Source organism: Myiozetetes cayanensis, unplaced genomic scaffold (genome assembly GCF_022539395.1).
Source record: "Myiozetetes cayanensis isolate MyiCay16 unplaced genomic scaffold, myiCay2020 scf13, whole genome shotgun sequence".
NCBI lineage: Eukaryota > Metazoa > Chordata > Aves > Passeriformes > Tyrannidae > Myiozetetes > Myiozetetes cayanensis.
In genome coordinates this window covers 15,473,380-15,497,738 of record NW_026086937.1, presented here as the reverse complement: position 1 = coordinate 15,497,738, position 24,359 = coordinate 15,473,380, and the positions used below count along the sequence as shown (strand labels likewise).

General features: G+C 39.6%; 1 protein-coding gene across 2 annotated transcripts in view; it reads right to left on the bottom strand.

Annotated features, from left to right (window-relative positions):
• Positions 1-2,483: 2,483 nt before the first annotated feature.
• MCCC1 (methylcrotonyl-CoA carboxylase subunit 1) overlaps positions 2,484-24,359 on the bottom strand; it is a 31,673-nt gene continuing 9,797 nt past the window's right edge. Inside the window, exons 1-19 of one of the 2 annotated variants that reach the window (XM_050308662.1) lie at positions 23,985-24,090; positions 22,967-23,013; positions 22,194-22,333; positions 21,674-21,769; positions 21,400-21,521; positions 20,276-20,423; positions 19,346-19,467; positions 16,799-16,910; positions 16,391-16,472; positions 15,522-15,649; positions 13,627-13,810; positions 13,074-13,183; positions 11,518-11,734; positions 10,707-10,793; positions 10,075-10,124; positions 7,764-7,901; positions 6,340-6,447; positions 5,270-5,341; positions 2,484-4,081 (exon numbers count right to left, since the gene is read on the bottom strand). In XM_050308662.1, coding sequence (XP_050164619.1) covers positions 3,962-4,081; positions 5,270-5,341; positions 6,340-6,447; positions 7,764-7,901; positions 10,075-10,124; positions 10,707-10,793; positions 11,518-11,734; positions 13,074-13,183; positions 13,627-13,810; positions 15,522-15,649; positions 16,391-16,472; positions 16,799-16,910; positions 19,346-19,467; positions 20,276-20,423; positions 21,400-21,521; positions 21,674-21,769; positions 22,194-22,333; positions 22,967-23,013; positions 23,985-24,043 — 2,142 coding nt within the window. In that variant the 5' untranslated portion in view covers positions 24,044-24,090 and the 3' untranslated portion in view covers positions 2,484-3,961. Of the gene's footprint in view, positions 4,082-5,269; positions 5,342-6,339; positions 6,448-7,763; positions 7,902-10,074; positions 10,125-10,706; positions 10,794-11,517; positions 11,735-13,073; positions 13,184-13,626; positions 13,811-15,521; positions 15,650-16,390; positions 16,473-16,798; positions 16,911-19,345; positions 19,468-20,275; positions 20,424-21,399; positions 21,522-21,673; positions 21,770-22,193; positions 22,334-22,966; positions 23,014-23,984; positions 24,091-24,359 lie in introns of those variants that run through there. The other variant, XM_050308663.1, reaches the window with a different exon arrangement.

Below are 24,359 nucleotides of genomic sequence, written 5' to 3'. Positions count from 1 at the left end.
TGAATTCAGGACACAGCACTGTACCAGTGACCAGGAAGAAAGGTAACTCCCAGCTGAAACCAGGACACAGACGAAAGCTAAAATCCAGCTATCACAATTTTAAAGCCCGACTCCAGACATGTTTTACTTGCTTATTACTCCTAGAACAAAAAATACGGATATTCAACCACAACATCCGTGTTTATTTTAACATGGATTCATTGTATAATCAACAGGTTTCAAGATAACATAAAATGTCTCAAAAATTTGCTTTCAGAATCCAGGCCTTCTCCTCTCCAAAAATACAATCAGTTCCAGATAAAAACAAATGCCAAGGTTTCAATTATCAATTTCTGCAATTTTTTTTTTTTTTTTTAATACAGCATCATTTGTGTGGGTTATTTTCCAAATGGATTTCTTAAGCAGAAGGCTTTGCCCCAGTATCACAGAGGTACTAAGTGATATTTACCTGTGAAGCATTCATGTGTAAAAATCTATATCTGGAACACAACTGTACAAGCAGTTAAAGTATCTGTTGAGAATATACCTCGTGTAAAAGCTGGAAGTTCAGATCTTAATCCATTGTCATTGTCTAGGAAACACATTCTACACAGCACTGTGCAGCTTTTTACAAACAGAACAGACAGAACACAGACAAATAACTCCTGATCTGACTGAAAAGAAGGATTATCAACAGAAATTCATATACCTGTGTTAGTGCACTGGTTGACAGGTCCTTTAAAATGGTTTGACTTGCTTTAGTAAAAGAGTTGTATTCCCAGATCAACCAATGTTTTTCCCTACCATTGACTAAATTTTAAAGGTCCTGCCAAAAAACTCTCAAATATTCGTTTTTTAATCAGCATGAAGACAGAAGCAAGGATTTTCTGGTAAGGACCAAGTACAACCACTACAACAACGGATACAACACACGTTGGAAACTTTATAACTTTAGTATCAATATTTTCTGTATAAAAGGTTAAAAAACAACCTACAAGTACAAATTGCCTACATCTGGAATTACAGCTTTACCAATAAGCATAGAAAACTATTTATAAATCACTGTGTTCACAAATTTTGCAGTGTTTTGGTTGCCATCAACCTCATTCAATAAGAGGAAACACAGGCAAGTATCCACCAAGTGACCTACCTGAAGTCACCATGAATCAGTGGCTGGAATAAGAACACAGTTCTGCCCTCCTGCTTTCCACTCCCTGTGTCCTAATCACTGATCCAGCATGGACTCAGGCTCCAAAGCACAGATCTTCCCTGGGTATAAGCCACAGTAATTGGCAGCCACTGGAGAGTGCAGGAGAGATGGAGATCCCACAGGGGATAACTAAAGTTTCCTCAAGGCTCTCATTTTGATCTGGTAACATTCACACTGCTGGGCAGGATGACCCACACCTGATCCCACAGGCTGACCAGTAGGCTCATGGAGAGTGTTACTCCCTGATCCTGTCTCACAGAAGCTGAGTCTGAACACCAACACCCTCCTTCTTTCCTGGGGACAGTCGACTGTGGCTGAACTACACGTTCTGTGACCCGGCCCCCTCTCTCCCACGGCAGCAAGAGAAAATCATTACAAGTAGAATCAGTTCAGATTCATTGTTACTGGAACATCCAGTACAGCACGATTTGAAAAGGTATATTGATAACAAATCCCAGGCAGAGATGATCCTTTTAGCTTGAATACTAAAATACTGATTTTAAACAATTACATTTTCTTCTTTCTTAATCTACCACTAAATGTTCTAGAGACAACAGTTTAGTTCCAGCTGTTACTATCATGTGCTCCTTAGCAGATCACATTTATTACACAAGAATTTATTTGTAATAAACCAAGGATTTCTAAATACTTTGTACATTCTGTGTTACAAGAAAAACCTGACTTTACTAATTCTTTGAGCATCTCTAAGTTCAATTAGATCACATTGCAGTAAAACGTCTAAGGTGTGCAAACTGTGACAGTGACTTCTGCAAGAGATTTTATTCTGAAATTAACACAAAATCAATCTCAGTAGAAGAAAGAAGTGAGGGGAAAATGAAAACTGGTAACATTATTTGTCTCCCTTCATTCCTCAGGGAGGACATTTTGTCAGCTTCCAGGGAACATGTTCTTGTCTCACTGGCTGCACAAGCTGTGCAGCCTCAGCGGGCACAGAACCTCATGCTGGGAGTTTCAGTGCTTTGGTAAAGATTCAGTGTAGGAAAGTAGGTCTAGAAACACAGCCCTGTCGTGTAGAGAGCAAAAAAATAAATGCCAGGCTGCAGGGGCTCATGTTTCTACAATGCAGATCTAATTTCTAGATAAAACAAGCCACTAACCTTACCTGCAGTGAAGCCCATCACAACTGTCTGGATTTCTGCCTGCCAAATGTGATCTGCAGATTGTGGTCATCATCATCAGATGATACAGAAACAGCTGCTTAAAACCCTCTAATCTAATGCATGGACAGAAGCAACCAAGGAAAGAACAAAATGGAGAAAAATGAAAACAAACATTCAAAGTTAAGCTTAATTTTTATTTGGCAGTAAATAAAAATCACTGTGGCAATACTCTGCAAGATGATCACTGTAATTTTTTGTTAGGTGGCCATAGGATTACAAGGAAAATTGAAAAGTATTACAGTATGCTTTTAATATACAGTCCATCCAGAGCCAATTGTTTTTTATAATGTTTTTCTGCACTGCAGGCAAGGCTGCACAATTACAGAGGCAGATCACAGAACTCCCCACGATGCTGTATATTGATTCAGAAATGAGATTTCAGGTAAGTGTAAGGATCCACTTGCACAGATCTGACTACAAGTTAGGGATCACTGCAGCATCTGACGTGTTCCTTTCTGCAGTATAGACCATATTATTGAATTAAATTGGCATATCAAAATTTCACATGACAACCAGAACATCACATTAACTGAAAGGTAAAAATATATTCAAAGTTTGCAACAATTAAAACATATTTTTCTTTCCCTTTTCCTGTTTCTCTGAGGGGCTTTTAAAATAAGTTAAAATAAATCTATGGCAAATGATCAGTATATGCTTAGTCTGAGTATTTTCTTTGCATATCAAAAAACCTAACAATTTTCCCTTCTGAAACCCTGCAGATACAAAAAAAAAAACCTGTTATTCATAGTAATATTTCATGTTGCTACAAAGACTTTGGTGTACTTCACTCCAGCCAATAAGTAACACAGAAGAACATGAACAATATGGGAACAGCAATGAGGATTTTAAAGTATTTTATTTTGGCACATTTTCCAAGTAATAAATAACCTTATCTTTATATTATTACTTCATATTTAAAGTTCAAATGATATTTTTAGAAACCAGTTATGTTCCAACTTCCGTAAGTGTAGCAAATGTATTTGAAAAATGCTTTGCATCAGATGTTTTGAGGTATATTAAAATAATTCTTGAAATGCAAATTTTCACTACTCATTGAGGTAAAAGGGAAGAAAAGATGTAACAGAAATGACTGAGAGGGATTCAGGGCTAAGGAACAATCCTGAACTCCCTGTTAAGGCAAAAACATAAGCCACAATCAGGGATTTTGCCAGAAAATGAATTCATAAACAATTGTCTTCCTTAAGATTTCCTTCAAATCAGTCTTGTCATATCTCAGGGAAAAAGGCAGCTGTGAATGAAGAACCCAACCTGTCTGTCCCTTACAGTCCTTACTAACCTCTCCCATCCTTTGAGAGTTCCACATCTGTTTCCAGTCCAATGTCTTTCCACAGGCAAACACAACCACTGAACAGCAATCACATAGGTCCACAGGTTATAAATACGATTACAGGACAGTGATACCCAAATTCCACTGAAGTCAGCATAATTTACAGTCAGACTATGCAGGAAGTGCAGAGGAAAGCAATTCCCCAGTCTGTCATACAAAACAGTTTGCTGAAAATATGAAGAAGTCTTCTCCTGGGAGAAAATCAGCAAAGTATAAAAATATAAAATGCACCTTCCTTGAATTTTATTTTGACTTGGCTTCTTCCTCCATGAATTCCACCAGTGGAGCGTGTCTGTTGGCCTGGGCACCTTCTTGGAAATTAACCTTTTTTATCACTCCTGCCTTTGGAGCCCTTATGGTGTGCTGCACAAAACAGAGCAGGAGTGAGCCAGCAGAGAACCTGGTTTCTTTCCTTCTCTCTCTCCCTCCAGTAAATGCTAATATTACTCTTTGGTGCAATTAGAACTGAAAAACATTTAATTTCTTCCTCTGACACATATATTTATTTTAAATCTTATTTTAAAACATTATACTAATGCATTTTCAAGTTTTCTCATGAATATTTGATAAGTATAGTGGGGACAAAAAATGCTGTATAATGTTATATATGAAGTATGAACAGCTGAACGTTATTTTACTTCACTAATAGTGTTTGTTATTGTAATAAATACCAAGCAGAAATAATACAGTTTTAATCCAAAACGTTAATCACAGCAGATTTGTTCCCTGAAGAGGAATCTGCAGATTTACTACAGATATTTTTGGTTTTTTGGCCGGGAGGGGTCTTTACTGAGCAGATATTTGGCAAAATCCAGATGAAATACAAACACAGCCACTAATGACAGCGAAGGAACAGCAGGTTTACACACCAACCCCCAAACTGGTCTGTTGTTATTGGACCAGCTTAGTTTTCCACTGTAGCTTTGTTTCTTGGTATTTTTCTCCACAGGGCTAGTCTAGTATCAAAACATCTAATACCAGATGTTAAAGCCTCACATTTAAGCCTCATGTCTGGCTTCTCTGTGACAAGATAAAACAGCTAAAGTGCTGGTCCACTGAATGCCATGTGGACAATTACACAGTCTTGAGTGTACCCTTGGTAAAACTTTATGTAAATAATAAGAACAATAAAAAGATTATACACAAAGAACCCTGCACATATTTACAAAGTCTCCATTGGGCTAAATTTCTGCCTGAAGTAACTGCAGATATTCCATATGCTTGGATCAAATCAGTGAGCAGGAGATACACCTGGGCAGTCTTCTGCTAGAGAAGTCAGAGGAGAGGAGGGGAGAGAAGGCCTGACACAGCTCACCAAATGCATGTTAAAACAGCTGCAGAATTCCATGGATTATATAATCATCATTTGTTAGTAAAATAACAGCAAATATAATCCTCTAAAATCTAGTCAGACACAACATTAATTTCATAGCAGATGAAGTGATACTGATATCTGCAAGCTACATCATATTTCAGTAATACAACCAAAAATTATTAAATTTTGACCATATTTTATTATCTAAGTAATTAAAACCTTTATATGTCACTTACCTCCATTTTCATAGCTATCATAACCATTAGAGGATCTCCAGCCTGAACCTTATCCCCTGCCTTCACAAACACCTAAATTCAAGAGAAAATTGGAAAAAAAAATCATTCTTGTCAATGCCATTAACAATCATCAGCTGGACCTTGACTAGCACAATCCACAGAGTGATTGTGGGTTTGCAAAACAGCCTCATATTATTTTTATTATTGCTGAACTGGGTATGAGAGTTCTCTAGATGACACTCAAGAGAAGTCAGAGCTACAGAGGTTCAGTGCCAGCTGCCAGGACGAGCAGGAAGACATTTACCTATCAGAGATGGAACACTAGAAGAGAGGATGTGTATTTGACCCTTTCTGGCTTAAGCACTTCTATTTTGAGAAAGTGCAGGACCTTCTCCTGGAGCCAGTCCCTAAAGCCTTTTAAAAAACGACACCCAGACAGAGGATGGCAGAGCCACCTTGTTATTCAACTCCAACTGATTCAGAGTGTTCACTCAGTGTAGGAGATCCATGTTCGATGTACTCGACTCTGTGAAAGGGTTCATGCCTTTTCATTGCTACCAGAATCCTTTCACCACTAAACTCTCCTGGAAATCTCTTTTCTGTGGAAACTTTGTCACTGTAGAGAGAAATACACAAGACTTGCTGAGCTGAAAAAAAAAATTAACACACAGCTTAACAAAAAGGTGTTTCTGAGGATTTTTTTTTTTTTGGTGAGTGCATCTCTTAATTCTCTCTTTTGTTAGATGAAATGAATCAAACAGCCTCTAACACTTCAGGGACCTGCAACTTAGAAAGTAATTAATAAGAAGAAAAAATTAGTTAAGCAGTAGCATTAGTTAAATATTCAGCACTTCCAGAGCTCTAGAGAAAGAAGACTGGAAGCCTTAAAAACTCTTGGGTGGCTGCTGAAAACTCAGAGTAAACAAGGCCTTTTCCAATTAGGAGAAGTCATCCAGTACTGGCATTTCAGGCTCTGATTTTTTCCTGGCAGTACAGAAGCCCCATTTCTGGAAGAGTGAGCTTGGATATCTACCGGAGAATTCCCTTCCCACCCATGTTATTATAATTACCTTTTCCACTGTGCCTGTCATGGGTGCTACAGCACCACTTTGCTCTCCCCCTGAGCTCACTGCAGACAAGTACTTGGGCACGGGGAGGCCAATCTGAGCACTGCCTTCCTGCAGGGAGAAAATCCAGGACAGGTGAGTGAACAGCATAAAATCCCACCACCAGCACATGTTCTGACACACAGGAACAAACGGATCCAGCCTTGCTCTGAGGCTGGCAGAGCCCTGGGGTCATGGCAGCAGGAGGATTGTCAGCAGCTCTGCCAATGTCTGAGGTCTTAAAACTCAGGCTGCTGCTGCTAAGGGTCAGCAGGGAAGGAACTCCTGTGCAAAAGCAGCTCCACGTGGATCTTGGTACAAAACACACCTTGCACCTCTCCTATTCACGCAGTAACAGTGCAGAAGGTTTTAGGAAATGTATAAAGGCTGCTGGCACGAGGGGCAGGCAGGTTGTGCAACAAGGAAGAGAGACACTGGCATCTGCCTTGCCAAGGAGAGCTTCACCATTTACCATAACATGAATTCAGTGCTAACTCAGTGAAAAATTCTCACCCTTATTCAAATCCCGTAAGTGCTCTCACACCTGGTGCCCAGAGTTTCCCAAAGACTCATTCTCCCCCACACCCTATCCATGCCCTAAAACTGCTGTGATTTCTCCTAAATCCCCCCCCTCTGACTCCACTGTGATGCCACAGGAGAACTGAGCTTTGCCTTTCCAGCAGGAGTTTCTTTGTCCTCACCACTGGAGCAGCAAAGTTTTCACTGCATTCTGCAGAAAGTCTTAAGGGGCTCAGGGCTAGAGGTTAATACTGAAACTAACACATCATAATTTACTTATTTAGATTACATTTTTATTGAGTTGCTTTAGGGCCTTGCAATCTTTTTACCTGCAAATAAAAAACTACCAGCCTAATAATGGAAATTAGGGTACATCTTCTTTCAAATGCCATTTGCATATATGCAACAGATATAATGCCATGTTTGTTCATAAGTCCATTCTTTTAATATTAGCTGAAGTTATCTTTCCTCAGACCAGTATCAATTTATTTCTTGTCATATAATTTAAAAAAATGAAATTAAAATAAGTTACAAGCACTTTCAAATAATTGTCAGTTTGAACTAATTGCTACTGTTCTATGACAAACTTAAATACCTGACAATTTAAATATTTTGTGTTCGCCCCTCCTAAGCCATCGTTTGCAATTCACCTCACTGTATTTTATCTTTCTAAAAGTTAATTTTCTCACACATGGACCATAAGCAGCTAACTTCTAATTAGACCTATAAATCCAGCAAGTATCAAAACATTACAGGTCCAAGTAAGAAACTGAAATTATGATTCACATTCTCTTGCAATTCATATTCCTCATTTTCATGGATGAAATTCTGAAACTTTAAACTTGTGATAATAAAGAAAGGGACTTTACCGGAAAGAAGAGATAAATGGTGTTGTCCAAAATGACCAATTTGGCCTTACACACTGTTCCATTTACTGAAGACCTCAAGTAAAGTGAATCACCTTCATTCAGCATCTCCCCAGAAATCAGGAACGTTTTATCTTGAATCTGAAAGTTAAATGCTTTTATAAGGACAAAGGTTAACCCTTCATGACCAGTAAAACCAAGAGACAGCATCTGTACACTCATAACCTGTGATTCTTCATAGACAACTTTGGAATTAAAAGAAAAAATATTTTAAAATCTTGTGTATCCTTTATTTTTCAGTTAAGAGACTGTATTCTGTATCCAATACAAACAGCTTAGAAAATTGTTCCCCTAGGACAGTTTTTATCCTAAACAAAGATACACTAATTCTCAAGAAGAGCAAAAAAAAACCCCAGAATATTCAGTTTAGTGATGCTACTAAAATCCAATATTTTGGATCCGTTGTAGCATCTTGACTTTCTTCAAACTGAAAATCCATACTGCTCAGCTGACATCATGCTCCACGATGCTTTCCAAAAGACAGGTAACTTCCTCTGCCTTGGAAGCTTGCAATACAAGAACACAGTCAGTAAACCTACAAAGGAGCAGAGCAGTAATGGAAACAGTGTCAATTAGACACCAAAACTGCAAAAGAAAGATCAGATGGAAAAGTATTTGTGAGTAACCCTTCATCTACATCAGTGGAAACTGCACCTCTGCCACAACCTCAGCATACAAAGACTGCAAGAACACAAACATAAGTGCATTACATTTAACTGATGTGTTTCCTTCTAAGTCTACCATCAGCAAAGTCTACTAGCAAAGAATCAGAGACTTGCTGGTCTTTCAGGGTGGTAGGAGTTGAAATAAAACTCATTTTTTATTATATAGTTACATACTGTCCTCCCACTGAAAACATGCACTGAAAGGATACTGTTGATCTGATATTTATCCCTGAGAGGAAAATCATTTGCTTGATGAGTATCCTGAGCAGGGGCACAAGCAGGGCAACACCCTTGGAAGCACCGAGTGCTTTGCCACATCCACGGCCCAGCAACCTGCTCTGTTTGCTTGGCCTTAGCACAGGTTTTGTAACACTGCAGAGGCAACATCTTCCTCGTAATCAGCTCCCAGTTATGTTTCTCCATCCTTTATCTCCAGCTTCTCTCCATTGCCATCTCAACCCCCATTGTTGCTTCTTCCCTAGCAGTCCACATTCTCCCCGCTGCACTCCCCCCAAAAATGGCCCCTACATCCCTTCCAGCCTCTCTTTACTTTTGCTGATGTGACTTACATGAGACAAGCCTCGAGTGTAAGAGCTGAGCAGCATCACATAGGTAATTAATACACCAAAATAATCTGGGTGTTACTGGAGGATATGGGTTATCTCAGTCTTTGTATCCACAGAAATAAGGGTGTGAGTTACCCAAGGTGCTGTTACACCCTCGAAAACACAGTAGTTTTCTCATCATCTTTCTGGTAGGCTCATCTCTACACAGTCTAAGCAGTTCATAAATACTTATTATTCCAGTTTCCCCTTTCTAAATATTGGGAACAAGAAGCTGAACTACAGAGAGACTGCATTCTCCAGCATGCTTTCATTCTGGGTGACAAAGCTGAGAGAAAAAAACACTGGACTACAGGTGATGCAAGAAGGATGTTTAACACTCAGCAAAACACAACCCACACAAGCCACACAACTGGAGACTATCACATGTGCACACACAAAATTATCTGTGTTTAAAGTATCTGGAGCTGTATCCTATAGGAGCTCTACAGCACAGACAGAGAAGCTGATTCTATGGGGTATCATTCAATTATCTGACCAGGAGATTCCTCATCCCATTTGGTAATCACTTCTCAATTTCCATCTTCAAAATAAAATAGGTGTTATCTTACAGATAATGCTCTAGAAAGCTTTTATTTATCCCACAGGAGATCCATCTCATGCACACAAGTCCTGTGGAAAAAAAGTCTTTTTAAATGCAGATTTAAATCTAATTTACCATGTTTTAGGCAGACAAATTTAAGGAAGAGGAAAATGAAGAATAAGACCTTTAAATACTGAAAATACAAACACTTTTCTTAGCCTTATTTTCAGAAGTATTTTAGTAGCTCTTCCATGCCAATCCAGCATGTAGCAAAGATAATTTCAGGCTAAAATAACAGTCGACAGCAATGGCTGCAAGTAAGCCAAAAATAGAATCCTGTATCTGTAATCACCAAGCAACTTTAGTAACAGTTAATACTAAGATAAGTCTACAAGAAACAGATTCTTTTATCTAATGAAATATCTGAAAAAATGGACTTGTACCTGCATTTTGTACGACCCATCTTGATTGTAACTTACAGCTACATCCACAACTGTTGAATAAAACAAAATATGTATTATGTGAGTAGATTAATTACAGTATCTGGAGAATGATGACCTAGACACAATATTTAGTTTATGCTCCTTAATAAAAACAAGACCTACCAACACTAAGAAAAGAACAAGTATTTTCAGGTTAGCTTTGCAGACACTGCAGCTTTCATACTGAATTCGAGGCAATTTGTTTTTCAAAGATGAGCACCTGAAGTTATGCTCTGAAATCTGTATTGTGTTATCTGGACAGAAAACAGGTTTGTGATGGGAAGAAGTGCTGAGCTCTTTCACACCAAAATGAAGTGAAAAAAAAAAGTCAATGGCACTCAGCTCTTTTTAAAATGCCAACCTTATTCATTTAAATGATGAACAATAATAGTGTCATTTGAATTTGGTTTACATCTCCTCAAGATCTAACAGTGTGGATTAAGCATGGATTTCTGTGAATTCTCAGCTTAAATTGCATAAAATTCATGCTGGCTCTATTTGCTGTTTCTTAGTCTGAATTTTCAAGCATCAGTTGAAATAATTTTATCCATCAAGTGCCTCCCTTCCCTCCACACACTTTCTTATTAACTTACTGTTTTCCCCATCCAGCAGAGACAGTTTTCTAGTATAACATATATTTATTCTTCTACCAGTGCTGGATGCAAATGGTGAGAATTTATCTAAAACACAAAATACACAGACATGTTACTTTCCTTCTGCTTCGACAAAACACAACACTCAGAACTTCCACCATAAAATCACTGTCCAACTACTCTTATTACCATCATACTTATGGTTTTACATTGCACAGAAAAGATTGGGGAGCCACTGCAGTCACTGAGAGCGACAATCCCTCAGCCTTCAACACTGCATAAGCTGATGCTGTAACCTACACAACACATGACACCAACAGCAGCAGTAAGAGGGGGGCATTGGCTGCTCTCCAGGAACACATCCTTGAACAGGACCAAGAATGCATGGGAGTTCAATTCCACCAGAGCAGATTCTGATTAACCCTTAGGTGAAGGTCCCATCAAACCTCACTGCCTCTCCCACTCTGAGCAGAGTCAATTTGACATCTGAAGACCTTGGGCCAGCTGTAGGAACAGTACAGGCAGATGGTCACGGTTTGTGCTTGTCAAGAGCAAAGAGCACACAGTGTCACTGCCTAGGAATCCCAAGGCCTTCCAGATAGTGCCTATCTGGAGTGCTGTGGGAAGTACATTACAGTGGGGATACATTCCACGTCTGCCCCTTCACAGGAGTCAGAGTCTGTGTGAATACCTGACTGACACAGGCCAGAATGCAGAGCCCTGAGCAGGCACAAAGTAGGTCAAAGAAAGAACATGCAAATTAAGTAATTGCACATGAGCTCACAAAATAAAACAAAAGAACGATCCTTACCCTCTGACTGATCTCTAAAAGCATCTGTTAGCATTTTCTCTTTCAGTATAAGCCCAAGAGCTGCCTGACACATGACTTCATGCGGAGTTGCCTTTTTGGTTGGAAATAGTTCATCGTGGTGTTGAGGAATGAAATTAGTGTGCACGTTTCCAGCCTCAAACTGTGGGTGTCCTGACAGGCTCAGTAAGAAATCAATATTAGTGCTTAATCCTACAATCTGTAAAGAAACAGAAGCATATTGCAAACTGAAGTTATGAGGGAGCATGCAGCTTTCTGCTCAACTTATGTATAGATAAGAGATGGGTATTTTTTTCAGATAGCACCATCAAACCAAAGTTCAGCAATAAAATGTAATTCATTCAATTGCTCTGTTTTATTACCAGTTAAACCAATGACTCGAAAACGAAAAAAAAACCACACAACAAGCCAAATAAAAAACCCAAAGAGTCGCTTTGCCAAAAGCACTCTCTTTTCTCAAAACCACCTTGGTCCACTGTGAAGTTTGAGGAAAGTTTCCCAGCAACAGTAGAGGGAGGTAACTTAGGAAAAAACTCTACTGTTTCAGAAAAGCATGCTCTGAGTATGTAACAGAACATTCCTAACTTGACAAGTGCTGCTTATGAAAAATGAGTTACAATAGTGTCAGTATCCCATATCTGATCTTTTAATAGTAACAAGTGGGAACAGGGACCTCTATAAATTTACTAGATACTATCCATTTCCTGTACTGCAAAATACCTAAGCAAACAACATAATTATTTTAGAGAAATTAGTGAACCTGGTAACTGTGTTAATGCTGTTGACATGTACTGACAGAACTGCTAACAAAAAGCTCTTGGGTTTTTCCAGAACTTATCTCTTTCCCTTTAAGTAATTTTCATTTGTAGCTAAAACAATAAGGGGCCCAATATTTTCAGTACCTCAGTCACATTCATGTTGTTGGTTTAGAAGTGTAAATTAATTCTGCACAAACAAAAAAACTATTAAAAATAAAACTGCACAAACTGTCTTGTGTCAAGTCAAACCTTCTGAATTCCGCTTTTGGAAAGATACAATACCTGTAGTTTTTATAGGGGGGGAAGGGAAAGTTTCCTAAAAGGAATTGACAGCATATTTCTTTACCACACATATAGTCTAAAAATTTAGTTATTTTTATAAATTAGAAATTACAAGCAAACACTGATGCAAATTCCACTCCTTTAAGTTTGAGAGAGCTCACACTACAATTGAAAATGCTGGTTAGCCTTACTCTTCTACAAAGCCTCAGGTGCATCATCCAGCTGAAGGGATCACAAACTTAAAAATCTCTGTAAAACTGGACTTCACACTTATTTCTACCCACATCACTTATAAAAACAGTCTGCAAATTAGGAAAAAAACCAACTTCTGCAAACAAATAATGAATTTGAAACAGTAGTGGCAATGCAGGCTCCCTCTTAGAAACCACTTTTGTTTTATTTTTGTTTTTTTTTTATTTTATATATACTTTGTTAGCTCCAGGTGTTGACAAAGTTAGCTCAAGATCTGAAATCACACACTGGGCTCTTTCTACTTACATTATATTGGTGCAAACTGTATCTCAGCTTCCTCAGCGCCGCTGGCCGATCCTCAGCCCAAACAACCAGCTTGGCAATCATCGGGTCATAATGAACAGAAACCTCATCACCTAAAACATTTGAGCAAAAGAAATGCTGAAACACCAACCCAAGCATTTCTGAAAGTTGGCCACATTTCTCTAAAGTTCTTCGAGGACACGGTGATGTGACCCGGCATCTGAACTTCAAGGACAACTTCACTACAGACTTTGTAGACATAACACTACTCAAATCCAGGTTTCTTTGTTGCAATCAGAATGCAGGATTGATAAATTGTGAGGAGGCAGCATGATCCAATGGACTTCAATATGGATATAGGTAAATAAAGGTAAATAAAATAGCCAGTGATTGGCCAAAAATACATGGACAATCACAAGGAAGAATAATTCTGTACAGATTTGTCTTTGTAGCAACACCCTGTCAGGCTAACTCATGTAGGCTAAAGAGGGAAATGCTTACAAAGAAAACATTTTGATGTTCATTATTTCTTACACATCACAGCCTGCAGTTTTACCTTGTCTGACTCCAGTCTCTATCCTGGTGAAACGATCTGCAGGAGGGGTGGATAAGTGCAACAATGGCCCAGCTCCTGGCATGAAGTTATTATTAGGGTCTTCAGCATATATTCTAGCTTCAAAGGCATGGCCCTGGAGCAGGATCTCTTCCTGCTTTAGGGGAATCTTCTCTCCTGCTGCAACCTGAAAACAGTAGGTTTTTTCTTTAATGCAGGATCAATATTCTGGAGTGCTGATGTATGAAATATTAAATATCTTTCTTCTAAACAAGAACGACTAGAAAGCACATTAAAAAAAAGCACAAGGAGAAAAAAAATGGTAGGTCATAAAAGGCTAATTCTGAAGTCACTCCTTCCTTTTTTGTGGAAGTCACCAGTCAAAGGACTTTGAATTATTATTGCGTAAATTTACTGCCTAATATTTTAGACAGCTGAAACATAATGGAAAAAAAACCAGTCTAATGTTTTTCTACTGGTTATGTCAAAAAATAATTAATAATTAAGTTACAGCCTGGCCAAGACAAGATTTTATTAGATAAAAGTTGCTCCAAAAGCAGATGATAAAATGGGTTACTGGCAGCCAGCACTACCAGCACAAACTGTTGATTATTCTGTGCTGTGGGGCCTGTACATTTAAGGGAAAGTTTCTCTAAGGGGATTTCTAACAGGGAACCTTTAATGGGAAAGGAAATATCATTTTATTACTCAGAGGAATTAATGCTGCAAATACAGGAATACCAGCAAAGATCAGCAACACACCAGTCTGAGACTGAAATAAAACTGGGCTTTTGGGGACAAAATAGTAACAAGAAACCTGCTGCAGGTAAGTAGAGACAAGACCATTTGTTACCAAAATTTCCAGCTACATGGGAAAATATATGTTCCTATTAAAAAATTTGTAGCAACATTTCATCTTCTTTTGTAATGCCAAGGATTTTCCACCCTTTTTGGTGGCCTTTTGCCACCAAACTCTGGATTTCAGCAGAGCCAGCAGATTATAACTTAGTCTTCAAAAAAAGAGTAGTCACTACACAGATTTACAAAAATAATCTCTCCCAGAACTGACATTTTTTTATCTATTAACTCATTGAGCCACATGCCAAGACCATTCATTGCACCTTTCCACCTTCTTTCTCTTTCTTCCAGTATTGTTTGATCCCTGCTCCAACTCAGCATTCAGTGCTTGATTTCCATTCCCAGATCAGGAAGACAAATGTTCCTTTTTCTTGCATCAGCATTTGCCACTTTAATTTTCTTCCTGATTACAGTAAATACCTCCCCACCCTTAAGCTCACACTACTTAAGCTCAATGTAGGCTGCTGTTCTCACTTTTGAATTTACCCAACCAGAACTGGTTTCCATTTCTACTTCCCCAAGGTCCAAAACTTGCTGTTATTGTTTGAATGTGTGAACAATCTCTCTGCAAATTGGGTGTGTGAGGAAATTGCCACTGCCTGCTTCCAGTCCACACGACTATACATTTATTTTTAGAATGTGACTGTACTGGTGTAATACCAGATACATGATTTTGTGGAGATCTTTTCCTCATACTGCCTGATCCAAGAATGATTTTTGTGCCAAAGAAATATTTGAACTTGAGTTTTAAGAAAATTTTCAGCATGGAAAGGGAAAGATCAGAACCCCAGTCCCCACATTCTCTTTAAAAAAAAGGGTTTTTCTCTACACAATTGGGAGAAGACTTGGTTGAAATTCAGAGCATCTACACAATGCTCCCATCAAATACAGCAGTGTGAGATGTTCCTCTGGAGCAAAGGAAACTCTACCCTGTGAGCTGAACAGGAGAGGAGGATCTGGAAACCCACCTGTTCTCCCACACGCAGAGCACCATTCACCACTCAGGAGGAGCCCTACTTGTAAAATCAATTAACACTCACCCTAAGTTGCCATTCCACCAAGTCAGTGCCAGTGATCATCTCTGTAACTGGGTGCTCTACCTGCAGTCTGGTGTTCATCTCCATGAAGTAAAAATTATGTTGGGAGTCCATAATAAATTCCACTGTTCCTGAAGCAGAGAAGGACACTTTACCAACTAGTGTCTAAGACACTTAATTTAATTATGCCAGGAAAACACTATTATTTCCAAATCAGATACATTAAATTTCATTTAATTCTATACAATTTATCTAAAAGGGTCGCAAAACTGAGGTCTGAAAACCGAAGGGTTGTTTCCTTGTATATTTATGTGGCCTGTGCTGTTTAGTAGCCATTCTCCTCTACAATAAAAGCTGTATTTTATTAGCACTTTAAAATGTGCATCAAGACTCTCTAAAGTACTGTTAGTATTTATAGAGTGTGTAGTTATTTTTTCAAAATAAGTAACCAAAGAAATCAGTGAGAAAACAGTCACAAATAATTCTGGGAGGTTATTTTTCATCTGGGAAATGGTGTGGACTTTACAGTGATTTGTGTTTTTCTTTTAAAGGCTTTGGTGTTTGAATATAAAGGATTATTCTTTGTATAACTGAAATTATTTTTCAAAGTTACTAACTCAAAATGCTCAGTTTCCAACAGTCAAGTTGATTGGATTATCTGCTCCATAATTTTTTCTTCCTATTCTTCAGCTGCCACTGGTCTTGAGCTCAGGTATGCTAATTTAAAATTGGAATTACATCAGAACTAACTATGTGATTACTTGCTTGAACCTCAAAAAACTTGGGGGATGTGTGTCATACTCTGGAACAAGCAGATGCCATTTGCTGGAGACTTCAAGTCCCATGAAGTTCAAAAGCCTCCCCAGACTCACCTGCTCCCACATAATTCACTGCTTTGGCTGCTTTGACAGTGGCTTCTCCAAGTCTCTTCCGAACCTCTGGGTTAATTCCTGGCTGTAAATAATAATAATAGAAAAAATTATAAATTACTGTTAAGTTTGGTGACAGTAAACCCAGTATATGTGAATATTTTGCAGTATATAACAACTGTAGTGAAATGCTTATCAATGCTATATTTGACATCTATATAATTTTTCCTTGAGAATCCTTTCCCTAGAGAAAGTTGCTCTTTTCAATTAGAACATTTTGTGCAGCGAAATTAAAACAGGTCTAAGAATTACAAATAAAGTACTATCAACTAAGTAAACTTGATGGGGGATTATTTAATCACTTTAAAAATATGTCAGTTCATAAAAAGATACTAAGAACTTTCTGCTCACCCCTGGTGCCTCTTCAATGATCTTCTGATGCCTCCTCTGCACGCTACAGTCTCTTTCAAACAAATACACTGCATTGCCATGCTGGTCACCAAATACTTGGACTTCAACGTGCCTGTTCCATAAACATAAATGTTTCAATGTATTTCAGTAAAACCCCAATCCTGGGACTGATTTCACTCAGACAGAACTTGTACGTGGCCTAGCGTCGTGGTTTTGCCCAGCCAGCCAGCCCCTGGGGCTGAGAATGGTTTTGTCCAGGTGGATTTCCAGACAAGAAGCCAATTAAAACTCTCAGTAACACCTTTGCTAATTACATATTTAAGAAAACGGAAGAGAAGGCTGTGGCACAGTTGAAATTAGGCAGCCATGTAGGAGAGGCAGCAAGCCTCCGGTGGAGGCCAGGCCCCCTCCTCCCCCGTCCCTGGGCCAGGGGCAGGTGTAGCACTGAAGCCCCCTTTCTCTCATGTAAGAGAGTGAAGAAAAAAAAAAAAAATTAGAGAAGGACTGACTACTTGGACAGAAACCGCTGCAAAAGAATTCCAGCAAAGAGATAACGAAATGTTCGAGGCCAGAGCTGCAGCAGGAGAAAGAAGTGCGAAGAGGGGCCTATCACTCCCCCCTTTCGCTCTCTCCCTTCAGCAGGGAAAAGACTGAAAAGTAATCCCTGCCACCTGTACAAGATTGTTGGGGTGAGGAGAGCCCCATGCGGCTCACAGAGGAGCTTGTGGATGTACCAGAGAACCGAGACTTCATGAGAGGGACTGAAATGAGGCACAGTCCTGTTGAAGATTTATGACCCTGAAGGGACGAGCCTTACACCGGAGCAAAAGGTGGCTCGGGTAAGCTTGGGATCTCAGTGAGAGATCCATGCTGTCAGTGCTGGAGATCTGTAACCCTGAGAGCCTCACACCGGAACAGAAAACAGCTCGAGTAAGGATGTTGGAATCCATGCGTGGAATCCATGCTAGACCCATGCCAGAGAGGTCTATCAAGGACTGTTCTCCCGTGGGATGGGACCTCCACAGGAAACAGGGGTGGACTTACAAGCCAGTATCCCCTGTAACCCCATGGAAGAAGATCCATGGTAGGCAAGTATCCCCTTGCAAGTCCATGGAAGAGAAGAGCTTCAGGGCCTGGGTAACCCCCAGCCTCCGGTCTTAGCCCAGGAGGGGGGTAGGCCCAGCCCTGGAGGCCAACACAGAGGAAGAGAGAAAGAGAAAGAATTCCAGCTGCGACGAGAGTGCTGCAGGAGCACTGAGAATCAAAAAAGAGACTACTTCTCCTCCTTGGACTGATATAAAGGGGGGAGAAGTATTTCTGTAAATACGTAACACTTTTTACTTAAATAGAGTTGTTATAGATATAATTCCTTAGTAATTTTTAGCTTGCTAGTAATAAACATTCATACTATTTTTCCCCAAATCCAGTCTCTTTTGTCTGCATAAACCTTCTCTCAATTTATAGTAATTGGGGGGGGGGGGTAAAAGCAAATTGACCCAAAGCAAAACCACGACATCTAGTACACTCCAGTAGGACTTCTCAAAGGTTTAAGTGTCTGCCCTCAAAGAAATGCTGAAAATATAGAAGTGAGGCTGCCACTAGGCAAGATTTCAATTGTTTTAGACTTCCTTGATGTTCCAAATGAAACAGGATTCTAAATTCCAGCTACTGCATTGAAATCCTGTAAGCTGGGGGATAAACAAGGTACATACCTGATGGCTGCCTCCATTTTCTTAGTTATTATTATCAAAGTAAAAGCACTTTACTGTTATTTGATAATGATGATTTCCCCACATTTACTGTGCAGCAATGCATAAGAGGCAGCAGCAGCCCCAGCTCAGGAATAACATTGTTTATGTCAACACACCACTTCAAAGGACAACTACAGGGTGGCAGAATTTTGTTCTATGTATAAAGCTAACAAAAATATGTCACCATTGTGACAATCCTTCGATACTGGCAAAAGAAACCCCCCAGGAATGAGATTTTTCTCATGCCCACCTGACAGCATAAGCAGGCCCTCAGTTTCTTTAAAATAAATGTTTTCTTTATAGTGATGCTTCAAGAAAAACAGATGTAAAGTGCCAGATTATCAAACAGACATCTGCGAGAAGGTCTTTATGAAAAATAAATCAGCTCAGTTTCACAGGCCAGACATGAGATAAAAACTATTCTTCTGTTTTAAATATCAAAATAAAGCAAGATTAAATAACTAGTTTAGGACACCTGAGGGCAGCAGAAACATCAGCTTGACTCAGGTCTGTAGTTGAAGATTATAAAGTGATTTTTTTTCCTAGATGTAAATCAAGTTTAGAAAGCTCACACACTGCCATACCTCCCAAACAATTGTACTTTAATTCCTATCATTCAAAACAAAGTCACTACAAGAAATTCAATACATTATAAAAAGATTTGAACCAATTAACAAACTGCCATAGTGCAAATAAAACATACAAGACCAATTTTCATCCTACTACTAAACCAGTTATGTTTATTTAACCATAGAATAAACATTACAGTGTTTATCTTGAAATATCTATTTCTCACCTTGGATTATCTACAAATTTCTCAATCAGCATTGCATCATCATTGAAAGACTTCTTTGCTTCTCTCCTTGCTGATTCTAGTTGGTCCAGAAACTCCTTTTCTGAATGAGCAATTCTCATGCCCTGAAATACAGAAAAAAAGCCTTTCTTAATGTCCAAAAATAGGGTATACAATGAAAACCCTTAATGCACACAAACAGCAAGAAATGAGCTTAACAATAACTCTTTTCCCTCCTTTCTTCAACTTTACCAAAACTGTGTATCAGTTTCCAGAAATATAACCCTTCTAAGTCCCCCTGAAAGTGCCATAAAAAGTGTGAAAAATAGATAAATCATTCCATTGATATGGGTGAGTACAAAATTCAATTTTATTCTCAGATATGATAGGAATTTTCTAAGTTTGGCAAAGAAAAACTCATTTATTACAAAACAAATACAGCCATTTTGAAAATAATTAAAATTCTCTACATGTCATTTTATAGACATTTCAGAGTAAAATCAGATTTAGACTGGGAGTTCACCACACCTTAAAAAGTGTCTAGACAAAAATATTTAAATGGTATTTCTAATCACTTCTTACACAGCATTTAAAACTGGTAACAAAAGAAGTAACAGAAGTTATCACAAAGTAACAATTTTAAGTAATCTACTGTCACACAAATCCATAGGACAACTTTTCTGCTTATGTTAACTCCTGGAGATCCATTGAAACAAACAAAACTCTTCCAGTTTATTCCAGCTCCTTACCTTCTGCCTGACTGCACAACCAAAGGAAATGAGATTTCCTAGTGCTAGACTGGACATCAATAACAAATTTTAACAAAAAGCACTTTTCCAGTTTCTTTGTTTTCAGATTTCTTTTAGAATATTCAGTTGCAGACACTGAGACATGATCACTTTATGGCATGTGATGAGCACATGAGCTCCTTACCTTTCCTCCACCCCCACGAACAGCTTTAATCATCACTGGGTATCCGATTCTCTTGGCCTGTTCCTTTAGACACTCATCTGATTGATCTTCCCCGTGATAACCTTCAACAACAGGAACGCCAGCAGCAGACATTATAGCTTTGGAAGTGCTTTGACAGAACAGTTTGATATTTAGAATGGCAATAATATTTTTTTTCTTACTTTAAGCTCCAAGCCTGTAAATGTTCCCAGTGGTAACTCTCTCCTTGAAAGCAGTTCCACAGTAGACCTCAACAGGACTACTGGCATAGTTGGGTTACACAGGACTGGACTGTAATTAATCACATCCTTCAAACAGGGATTTCTTTTTTTTCTCCAAGTCCTCCACATAAAATCAGGAGTAAGGTTCAGTTCTACTGTTCTTTCCTGTCTTTTGACCCACATTGTAGAGGCCAAACCCTAAAATTTTCAAACTACAACACTGTATCCTGCCAAAATTATATCTGAAGTTGTACAGAGGCAAAACACTTTTCATGATACAGCTGGATTCACACCACACATCAAACAGTGTAACAACTCTAACTTCAAATACTCATGCAGAGCTTGTTAAATTACAGAGGTAATTTACTCTCACATTACGAAGTGATAAAAAATTAATTCTCTCAAATTACTATTATACAGCTCATGTGTTAGTAACAACCTCATTTCCACATTCTTGATTTACACTTCGTACCCTAAAAGCATTTCTTTGATCTAAGTAACTAAGAATAATGTCCTCTGTGATGAACTAAACTTACCACCCCATTTTGCATGAGCCACAATAACCCCAATGATATGGTGTTTCTGTTCCACTGCTCTTTTGACTAATATACAAAACATCCAATCTGACTGCTGAATGCCCCAGTTATGGAAAAGCAGAATCATTACTTATTTAATTACTGAAATCCTAATAACTGAACAAGTTCGACTGTGTCTGTGTCTATTGGAATCCCGTATCTATAGACACGGAGTTTATTCCTTTGAAGAAAGCCATAAAAATAAAACACAGTGAAAACTGTCAAAATAGAACAATTATGACACTGGTCATTTGTTAACAAAATTAGCTTTGCCAAGCTGTAAATTGCATAACAAATCAGAAACAGATACCTCTTAATACCCATATCTCTGATAGCAGATGAAGGTGGACCTATGAAGATGATTCCCTGTTGCTTGCACAGCTCTGCAAACTCTGTGTTTTCTGAGAGGAAACCATAACCTGGATGAACAGCCTAAAATAGAATAATGTTACCAGCCTAGTTTTGTATCAGTTTAGCTTAGAAAACTCAGAAACTTCAGTAGTGTCAAGGAAACTCAAGATGGGTAAAAATAAAGAACTAAAGACATGAAAGTAAGAGAAAACGGAAGGTCCTGATCTGCTCACCTGTGCTGCTGAGACCTTGGCCACCTGCAGTATTTTCTCCATGGCCAAGTAGCTCTGCTGTGAGGGTGCTGGACCAATGCAATACGCTTCATCTGCCTGTTTTAGAAGAAATACACAGGACATAGACTGTTTATTAGCAAATTTAACTGAGTTTTTTGACATGATTATATTACGTATCACACTGCTGGCACACAGCAGTTTACATCACTGCCTCTCCTCATGGAAAGGCTCAGCTGAGTGAAACAAATTCTGACTTTCTTCCCAAAATCAGAGTCCATTCTCTAACCCCCAGCTACTCTGGAGTTTGAGAGCCAAAATTTAATGCCCTTCCTGTAAAGCTGTCAATTGTTGAGGCAGAGACCAGGCAAACTTTTCACCAATTCAAGGAAAACTTGGCAGTAACTCCACAGAGGTGAAACTCAACTGCACCAGCACCCAAATCTGCTTTCACATGGAACTTGTCAATAGGAAATACTGCAGTGAGTGGACATAAGGCACAAGCACAATGAATATACTTCACCATTGCTACGTGCATGGAATTTCTGTCTGCTTCACTATAAACTGCCACAGACTTCACACCCATTTTCTTCGCCGTTCGCATCACTCTGCAGGCAATTTCTCCTCGGTTTGCGATCAGAATCTTCCCTATGCTGTGACCTCCTGTGTAAAAGGATAAAGCACAGTAAGAAACAGATCCTTAAAAAAATTCCTGGAAACACAGTAATTTTAAAATTATGATTTTTTTTCATAATTTATAGTTTTTATGCACTTCTTCCAACAATGAAGTTGTTTCACTCAAAACTTCACCCTAAAGCATTTCCATGCTACTCTTGGAATTCTTTCCTTAGAGTCCTTATGGAGAAGTGTGTTTAAGCCTTTTTTTAAAAATTTCCTTTTTAGAATCCAAGAATTTTAACCCTAAAACAACACTTAAACAATCATCTTTTACTCTCTTTTATATTTTGTTTAAATGCCATTATGCCTAAAAAAACCAATTCTCACAGACTTTGCAACACTTGTATCAGCAAAGGAAAACATCACAAAAACAAATAGTTTTCATTAAGTTCAGTTTACCTAAATATGACAGCTAAAATTATTCAAAATGTTGTTTAAATATTAAAGATGATTTCTGCTAAGTTAGCTACAGGCTACTTTTTTCAAAAACTATGAAGATATAAATATTTATTAAAAAACCCTACAGTTCTTCAGCAACTAATACCGCAAAACTAATTGTTAAACCATCCACATTACATAGCAGTTTAATCTAGTAGCCAAAGAAATTAAATTTCATACCTATCGTTGAGGCCCATTTCACAAATCTTTGTACTTGGTTCCATTGCCTGTACAATTATAAGCACACAGAAGTGTTACAAATGCATATGAAGAAGTGGCAACTGAGCTAGTTTTATTTTCAGGTGAGAGAAGGACAGCACTGAAATAGCTCTGAAGCTTTTGATACACCTGTTTACATATTCAGGTACGACAAGGAAAGTTGTGCTTTCATTTAGACACAATAAAAATTATCCCTTTGCTATTTTAGCAGCATTAAAAGAGAAACAATTGGGTTTTAAGGTTTTTTTCTTTAAAGAAGTCTTTTAGTGGGCAGAACAGCCAACATCTGGCATTTACTAGAGAAGCCAACTTAAAGTATTTTGGGAAAGAAGATGTGGACAACAAAAAAATAGAAAAGCTCAAAATGGCAATAGGAGATGTTTCTATAGAGAAAAAGTGCAGGAGAAAGAATGTGAAAGGCAGCAAGAGAGAAAAGCTGTGGAGACTTTCAGAAACCTTAACCTCAAACGACTAATGCTAATAAAAAGGCGTAGCCAAGGTGAAGCGGCTGGATGAAACTGTGAAGGCGAATTCCCGGGGCTGTTTTAATTAGTACATAAATCAACTCTGCAATCTGGGATCAAGCCCAGCCAACTCTGAAGCGCTGTCGAAGCAAAAAGGCACCACACAACTAAACCTCAGTTTTAACAACGAGATAGTGATTTTCGCGCACTTGCCAAACTCCTCCCTTGCCCAGCTTGTGCCACGCAGGTGTGGCAGGTGAGCAGGGGCTGCGGACGGGCCCCCGAGCGCCGGGGCAGCTTCATCACGGCACCCGCGGCAGCGGCGACCGCGATCCCTTCAAACCGCGGGGGTTTCCCCGTCTACCTTCCCACAGGGCAGCCCGGGGCGCCGGAGAACCCCCAGACGCCCATCCGAGCGCCCTTCCCTTCCTCCCCGGGCAGCCCAGCTCGGGGCTCGCTGTGGGCGGCTCCGGCCGGCCCCTCCCGCCCCCGGCCCGGCCCGTGCCCGCACTCACAGCCGCCTCAGCACCCCGAGGCCGCCGCGGCCCCGCTCGGCCGCCGCCGCCAGCGCCATGTTGTGGGCGGGGGTGCGCGGCCCTGCCCGGCCCGCAGTGGCTGCGCGGCGGGGGCGGGTCCGGGGAGAGCCCTCAGGGAGAGCGGGGCTCGGCACGGGGAGGGGATCCGAGCCCGGCCGGCCCCCGCTCCGGGACAGCGGGGAAATGGCTGGCGGGAGGCGGGGTTGGGTGACGCCGAGAAAGTGGGCGCTCAGGCAGCAGACAGAATAAATGTCCTACAAACGCGAAGCGATGCGCGCCGCCCAAGGACTGCCGAGTTGATGGGTACGCGGGCTCCGTCGGGAATGAGATCCGGGGTTGTGATGGAGTAGCGAC